The sequence below is a fragment of the Podarcis liolepis genome (genome assembly GCF_965112155.1).
Source record: "Podarcis liolepis genome assembly, chromosome: 1".
NCBI lineage: Eukaryota > Metazoa > Chordata > Lepidosauria > Squamata > Lacertidae > Podarcis > Podarcis liolepis.
In genome coordinates this window covers 68,108,046-68,116,804 of record NC_139554.1, presented here as the reverse complement: position 1 = coordinate 68,116,804, position 8,759 = coordinate 68,108,046, and the positions used below count along the sequence as shown (strand labels likewise).

Sequence of the window (8,759 nt, the reverse complement as noted above, 5' to 3'; positions counted from 1 at the left end):
TCTCTGGGTGTGCAGCTAAAGTGAAAAAGTAGGTATTTTTATGAATAAAATTATATATGCAGATATAGTGTAGTGTTACCTCTACCTTTTAGCATCACATTTTGTAGAATAATAGTAAGGGGGTGTTGTGGGGTCACAAAAAACCCTCTGGAATCTCAGTGGGGGGACCCGTAGGATAGATAAGTCAATATTTTCGAAAAAGCTAAAAAGTGGGCCTGTGGTGTTCATCAGTAAATATATAGAATATATTTGTTTTAAATACTCCCTGGGAAAATGAATCTCTAAGGTGCTACCACAGTGCAAATAAATAAAAAAGGAATGAAGAAAGGCAAATGACATGTAGCAATTCTAAAATGTTATGTGTATTTTTAAATATACACAAATGCTGTGATACTATTTATGGTTGAAATGCCAACAGTTTTTATTTTTATGCAAGGGAATGTCTTCGTAAATGAATGTGTAGCACTGATGTAGGAAGTGTTCCTTGCAAAGGCGTAAGAAAAAAGCAGATTAGAAATCTGTTGAGCACCTGGGTTGTCTCAAACCTGTTCCACAACAAACTCATCAAAGACAGTATTAGGCTGTGTTTTTAATCAATAAAATTTTATTGTCCGAGTTATAAATATTCTCCATTTGTTCCCTATTTACAGTTGCAAAATATTTTAAGATATTCTACCATTACCTGTCATTCAGCATCTCTCTATAAATGCCATGAAAATGTCATTATGAAATAAAAATCTCTGTTCTCAGCCCACAAATCCAACACCCAGCCACTCATACACGCACACACAAAGGTTAAAAGAGGAAGAAAAAAATATATAGTACAGCAGGCAACATTGCAAACGGTTGCTACACAGTAGCAAGAGAATTGTGTAGAAGGATTGTTGTTGTTTTTCCTGAAAGTCTATAACGGCAAGCTTTTCAGGATGTTTGTGATAGACCAGCGCTGGCCAGAACATTTCTGTAAAACTAGCTGAAATCCAAATTCATTATCACTGTTTTCCTGCAGCTCCAGACAACGTTTGGATTTTCTGTTCTGGATTGGACCTCCCTTTAAAAACGAAGAAAGAAAAACACATTTAATCAAAAGTCACCTATCACCACTTCCGTCTCATGATCATTTGGATTTAAGAGTCATTCAGCAGTCAGCCATAGGTGAGTATCCATGGGGGGAACAGTCAGATTGAAACCAAGATTCAATTCACTGCTCAACCATGAAGATCTATCATGGGTCTCAAGAGTATCCTGAGTGCTTCCAGCCAGGAGTATTTTTTAGCATTGCCCACTCATTGTTCTCCCACTGGAAGCTACATAACCTTCCATGTTTCAGCAGGTACATCCTGCTAATATTAACCATTGGAATAGCTCAGTCGGTAGAGCATGAGCCTCTTAACTGCAGGGTTGTGGGTTCAAGCCCCACATCGGGCAAAGATTCCTGGCCCTCGTGGTCCCTTACAACTCTATGATTATTACTGGGTCAAGAGAGTCAGTTCCACATTAGAATACCTAGTCAAGAAGTGGCAATATCACAATGTCGTTGTGAGGATAAAATGGGGTTAGACCTGTGTACACAGCTCCTGGGAAGAAGCGAAGGATATAAACTCTTATAAGCCAATACTAAGATTCCCAAATAAACCTGCAGTGAGATTATGCTACAAGACACAGAAACTACAAAACCCAGTGCAAATGTCAAAGATGGCAGCAGGTTTAGAAAGAAGCTTCGCAAACACCCAAGAGTAAATAGCCTTCTGTAGATTTGTCCAACCCTATTCTGCAATCCTAAGCATTTTAATAATAATAATAACAACAATAACAACAACAACAATAATAATAATAATAATAATTTTTTATATCCCGCCCTCCCCAGCAGAAGCCGGGCTCAGAGCGGCTAACAACAATAAAAGTAACACAGTTTACATAAAATCACAATCAATTAATTGAAATGTATTCTAAAATCAATTCATTCTAAAATCAATTCAAAATCAAATTAATGGCAACCATTGGGCTAGTTCTGTGAGGATTACCAAATGAGGGGGTCAGACTGTGCCTTAGCCAAAGGCCTGGTGGAACAGCTCTGTCTTGCAGGCCCTGCGGAAATATGTCAAGTCCCGCAGGGCCCTAGTCTCTTGTGACAGAGTGTTCCACCAGATTGGGGCCACAGCCGAAAAAACCCTGGCTCTGGTTGAGGCCAGCCTAACGTCCCTGTGGCCCTGGATCTCCAATATATTTTTATATGAAGACTGTAATGTCCTCCGTGGGACATACCAGGAGAGGCGGTCCCGTAGGTACGAGGGTCCTAGGCCGTATAGGAATTACTTCAGTATAACTGACTGCGGACTTTTAATTTGCATTTGTAGAATAGCCATTGCTGATTTACTACAATCTGATATCTTTTTGAACCACATCTGTCTTTGCCTAGTTAAGTTTGTATAACACCTTCTCCATTCTGTTCTAAGACTCAATTGTATTGAGAAAGCATTTTGAGATTCTTCATATGGAGTGATTCAAAAATGGAATAAAATGTAACAATAGTCATTTCAACAGAAATAGGAAGCTTCTAACAGAAATAAATTCTGTGATATCCTGCCTGTATAAAAATCAACAGCACCCAGATATTACAACCACTTGGCTGATTTACCACTGTCAAGTAACTCTGCAGTTTTCCACTTCTAGGACTTCACATATTTCCCCCCATATAATGCTTCTTGTAGCAATGGAAAAATATGCTACATTTGTGAAAAGAAAAGGAGGCTTCTTAAAGTAACACTTTAAAGTAACAAATTAATTAGGGTGGCCAGGTGTCCTACTTTACAGAGGAGAGTCCTCTATTTGAAGGACTATCCAGTCCAAGGACAGGATAAAACCTGCACAGTATCTAACAGATCCTCACTCGAATGTCAGCCACTTCCTTCCATATTCTACCTTAAGATTGTGAGATCAGAAGCAGACTGCATGGCATCACCATCCAGCTGGTTTCCTATCTTTTGCTCTGTAAACTATCTCTAGTCACAAAGTTTTAATCCTAAGCAGGATAGTATCACAAAGGAAAAAGAACCCAGTTCCCCACCATTCTGGTTGGGTAACTGGCCTTAAGAAGAGCCTGGCTGAATCTGACCAAGAGTTCAGCATTCCACTTCCCACCAGAGGCCTATGGGAGGCCTAAAAGCAGGAGATGGGTGCATTTATTATTATTTTATTGTTTACTGAATTTATATACTGCCCCTATACCTGGGGGTCCTGCAGGTGTTCTCCGACAACTGGTGTTCAGAGGGTTGTGAATTATGCCAGATGAGCCAATAAAGCAGAATTTGATGTCAATATATATATATTTACCATACGCCTAATACAAGATTAGAGCTTGACTATTATTTTTCTCTTTAAATGCTAATTACCACTTGCTTTCAAGGTTACATTTACTCTGAAAGGCTATGAATGACTCCTATAACAAAGGGAGAGATTGAGCTACTTAATCGGGAAAAGAACTATTAATCTTATCCTGACATTGTTGTCCAAACTTAATACCATCCTATGATTTGTGATTCTGATAAATTCTATTAATTTCAATCTTTGGGGTTTTTTTCCTCTTCAATGGAGAAAAAAGAATATACTTTCTTCCCTTTCCCTTTCTGCTAAACAAAAGTCAGATTCTCAAGGTTGAATATGAAGTGTTAGTCACTATTAAGACAAAAGCAGCTATGTAGATAAAAGGGATAAAGGGAGATAAAAGCACGAGTTGTACAAAGATTGGGTACTTAAAAAGGATAATGGCATCCAATTGTGCATAGCATATATTCCTAGTTGAACGATTCACAATAAATAATTTATTGGATTATTTTAACCCCATTCTCTGCTCACTGCATTAGCTGTATCAGCGTTCAGTATATTACAAATCAGTTTTGCACTACTAGACTGAAGTACTGCATTGACTCATGCCCATTGGAGTGGACATGAAGAGGAGATGGGCTTCTCATATATCAATTATCTAATTCATATATGTCTTGGCTTTGGTTGACTGACTGGAAGACTGCAACTAGTAAGTGGCACTGAGTGATTATATTGACCCAACTAATTGTTTCACAATTGCAACTATTGCCCCAACTATTAGACAATTTCCTAAGATAAGACAGTTTACACATTCAAGATATGAAATGAAAGTTAAAATTAATTATCCTGTGATAAATGTAGCATGAAACATTATTATTACACCACAGCAAAATGGTCAGTGAATTACAGGAGGGTGATAGCCAACTGTGGTGTCTTGCTCCCCTGCGGCCCCCTGTGCACCCCAAAACTGGCTCGGGGTGTTGGCATCCCCTCCAATGCAGATTGGGGGTTGCAGTGAGGAGGAAGGAAAGTCCTGCCAAATTTACTGGAAAGGTGTTGGGTCGCTCCCATAATGTTTGTTCCTTACACCAGTATGGAGTTTGCAACAATCCAGTAAGAAGGGAGCACATTCTATGAGTGATATAACCATATTCAGTATAAGATCCTCGGTTTGCTGGATACATCCGTGTTCAATAACCAATGTGGTATAACTACAGTGAGGATTTGGGTTTTCTTTTCACCTAGGTTTGCTACAGTTTTTGTTGTTATTATTGATTAGATTTATATACCACCCTTCATCAAAAGATTTCAGGATGGTTGACATGTTATTTCCTGTTCCTCAATGTTTATTCTTACTGTGCAAAGCCAATCCTCTTAGAACACCACAGTGTCAGCGTCAGTGAATAGGGACGAATTTCACAAAGCTGAGCTTCCCAAAAGGAACCTGCAATATACTGAAAATTCAAAGTGTAAAAACACTGCCCCTCAAAGGAAGGTAGGAGGGGAAGCTGCTTATTTTTCTTTCCTTCTTCACCCTCCAGAAAACCTACTCTAGACGACTGGGATATTCTCCACAGTGCAGATCAGGGGAAAGGGGATTTGGCAAAAGTCACCTTGCGTCTCCCATCCAGAATGGGAGTCTGCATTAGACCAGAGTCCCTACCATGAATGACAGAGCCACTCAGGACTACTATTGAGAAGTCTGTCTCTATAGTAGTTAGGTTTTCCTACCAAAGTGCACAAGGCAAGCCATTATACAGCAGTGATCAAAAAATACTTTTTGCTAACCTTTCTGTCCCAATTGTGGGAAACTGCTTTCTTTACTGAGATTCTTGACTTACAAAGTGATTTTCTATTTTGCAGATTTACAATAATGAAGTATAATGATGAATCCGACTGAATGCTTGTATTAGAATATTCAAAAATGCCCTCAAAATGTGCATGCATTTATAGTTTTCATTAACATCAACTCTTGCAATCTATTTCACTTATAATGGGAATGCTAGAGTGGATAACCATTTATATTATTTTTGTGGTACTTAACAACTATTTTATATATGAACATCTAATACTTTTTTTAATTAAGACATTTTAATAAAGACAATTTAAATCCGGCTGGAAGACAATGGCATATAGCAATGGAAATTAAATACTGAAGGAAAGTTAATAATGCAAGCCCAACTGAGTTTAATAGGGCTGAACTGGATTAAGAACTGGGTTTATCTATTGTTTATTGCGCATTCATTCTGAACTATTTGCATGAAGGTTATTCAACACCTGCTGTTTACTGAACATTTAACCTGCTTCGTTTGGGTGGATTTTCTGCTATCCCACACTTTCTAGTGCATTTTCCAGTCATTTTCTTAAAAAAAAAAAGCAAGCAAACTTTTTGTGTTAAATGGGTTTGTTCTGCAGGAGTATCGGAGAGCACTTTAATCCACTAAATTTCTTGGCATGCAATTGATTCTCTCCTGTACATAAGAACATAAAAAGCGCCTGCTGGATCAGGCCAATGACCCACATCGTTCAGCATCCTGTTCTCAGCAGACAACCAGAGGCCTGTGCACACAGGATTTGAGCGCAAAAGCACTTTCCCCTGTGATTTCCAGAAACTAGTGTTCAGAAACATTACTGCTTCCCACTGCAGAGACAGAGCATACCCTGCGTGACTAGTAGCCTTTGAAAGTCCTCTCTTTTATGAATTTGCCTATTCCTCTTTTAAAGCCATCTAGGTTGGTGGCCATCGCTGCCTGCTGTGGGAGCAAATTCCATAGTTCAACTATGCACTGCAGGAATACTTTCTTTTTTCTGTCCTGAATCTAAACATTCAGTTCCTTTGGATGGCCATGAGTTCTAGTATTATGAAAGGGTGTGGGGGGGGGATAGTGACAGTCTAGAGAGGACCCTTATGAAGCCTGTGGTGTCAACATGCAAAATTTCCCCCCATCTCCAAACAAGTGCTTCAATCTTCCTCCATCACCAACACCTAATAAAGTCTCCCAGGTTCCTCTGCAAGAAACCAGGTATTCAGGTATTACACCTGCAAAATCGGAGCCCCCAATTCTCAATAGAACCTACATTCCCACTTGAAGCATTAGGAGGTGATGGCTACAACTGTCAATGAATCATAGCTGTCACCTTACAGATTTGAAAATAAGGGACCAGCAGCCTCGAAAATAAGGGACCAGCAGCCAAAATAAGGGATTTTAGTCAACCAGCTCCTTTCCTTTCCCCCATAACCGTCAATCAAAGGAACCTCAAAAACAAATCCAAAAGCCCCCCCTCCCACGAGAGTGCCTTTCCTTTCCCCCCACCATGTGCCCCACTCCAAACAGACCTTTTCCCCGGCAAGGGTGAGTGGGCCGTCAATGACTTATCCATCTGATTCCAAGCACAGGTATGTTCAACTTCTGAGCCCCTCCGAGCCAAAGGCAGAAAGCCCAGCCAGCAGCCAAACAAAGCCTCACAACGCAGTAACCCGGCAAAGGGGATGCAGCAAGGAAAACCACTGTCACCTTTCCGCTGGGAAGTGCTGAGCAAAGGCGAGTCCCCAGGCAACAAGGTCGATTTGATCGGCACAAGACATGCAAGCTCCACCCCCCCCAGTCGTTCTTAGACTCCTTATTGGGTGAGCAACGCAGCCAAGCAACACAGTTGGAGCCTCCCTCCTCCCTGGCCGGCTGCTTCCTTTGAAACCCGGGAAATTTAAGGGTCATCATTAATAAGGGACAGCAGTGGGAAATAGCGCTGGGATAAGGGAGTTTCCCGCCAAATAAGGGATGGTTGACAGCTATGCAATGAATGTGTGTGAACACTTGGCTCCCATGGAAGCAAACTCAGCCATCTTCTTTAAACCTAAAGCCTTCAGTGCAGGCAAGAAGTCTGTGTTGACACAAGCACACCCCAAACAATCAGTAGTGAGGGGAGAGAAAAACATGACTGTCAAAAAGAAAGCTCCATTAAAGCTGGCTGCCTATCAAAGGCTTCACCTAGGTTACTTTATATAGTGGTACCTCGGGTTACATACACTTCAGGTTACAGACTCCGCTAACCCAGAAATAGTACCTCAGGTTAAGAACTTTGCTTCAGGATGAGAACAGAAATCGTGCTCTGGTGGCGCGGCGGCAGGAGGCCCCATTAGCTAAAGTGGTGCTTCAGGTTAAGAACGGACCACCGGAACAAATTAAGTACTTAACCCGAGGTACCACTGTATTTTAGATGCACTCATAAAATATTGAGAGAGCTGCTAAATAAAAAGCATCAGGGAGAAGGTAATGCTGCTGCTGTATTTATTGATCTCCCAAGGTTTAAAAGAAAGTTTAATGCCACTCCCAGTTACCTTTTTCATCATGAAAACACTCATTTCTATAATCAAACAAGAATCCCAGAACATACAATTCCAGCCTGCAAGAGGATCTGCGGTAGTAGTGATACTTTCAGCAAAGCAAAACAAGATAGCAACTGCCATCTTCTTAAACAGAGATGATCATCCCAAAACGCTGCACCAGCAAATCTACCCCTGCATGAAGTAAATCAAAAGTAGAGTGGCATTTCAGTCCTTTTCACACAGCTGGAAACTATGTGGCATAGAAGATTCCTGCACTGCAGGGAGGTGGACTAGATGACCCTTGTGGTCCTTCCAACTCCTCAATTCTTTGAACGTGTGGAGGAGCAACAGGACTGTGTTAGCTGCTGTCTGCAGTTCCACTTTCCCTGTGTTCATGGGCTCTTTCAGTGGCCTTCCCTGACTTGGTGCCCTCCAGAGGTTTTGGATTACAACTCCCATAATCCCTGACCCCTGCCTCTGCTGGCAGGCACTGATGGACGTTGTAGTCAAAAACGTCTGAAAAACACCAGGCTGTGGGAAGCTGGCATTGAGCTTTTTCTGCATGGAAGCTCTCTACGTAAATGGGGATCTTTCTTTGTTGCAGGCCAATGGACACATGGAGATCAGTATGGAGACTGTGGTCACAATCTAGCTTCCCTCCAATGTACTCAGCCTACATGGTTTCCACTTGTGGATATGGTCATTGTAAAGTCAGCCAGAGCTGCAGAATTCAGTCGAAAGCTGGACAATAAAACATGAGCCTTAATTGTTTCTAGTTTTCAGTTTATCCTTTTTCTAACAGCCCCTTCTCTATCCAAAGAAAAACAATCCAAATCTTGAGCAAACAAGACAAAAAGCAACAGCAAAGAAGTCAAGTGGAAAAGATGGTAAACATCACTTGGAAAATACTGAACGTAAGCCTCCTTCTTTTACTCTCTCTTTTCAGCATCCCAGTGTTTTTATTGTATTGTTAAACTAAGGAGAGTAGTGCACTATTTCAGCCTGACAGGCCATTTCTGGGGAACAATTATGAACCACAGCAAAAGATGGCGAAACGTGTTAAATGATTTCGGATGAGTGTACCATTTGCCTGGTTACTTAGCAGCTG

General features: G+C 41.0%; 1 protein-coding gene across 2 annotated transcripts in view; it reads right to left on the bottom strand.

Moving 5' to 3' along the window:
* Positions 1 to 582: 582 nt before the first annotated feature.
* GALNT18 (polypeptide N-acetylgalactosaminyltransferase 18) overlaps positions 583 to 8,759 on the bottom strand; it is a 336,801-nt gene continuing 328,624 nt past the window's right edge. For both annotated transcript variants that reach the window (XM_083477681.1, XM_083477680.1), the window contains exon 11: positions 583 to 1,051. In XM_083477681.1, the coding sequence (XP_083333807.1) occupies positions 905 to 1,051 (147 nt within the window). In that variant the 3' untranslated portion in view covers positions 583 to 904. The remainder of the gene's footprint in view (positions 1,052 to 8,759) is intronic.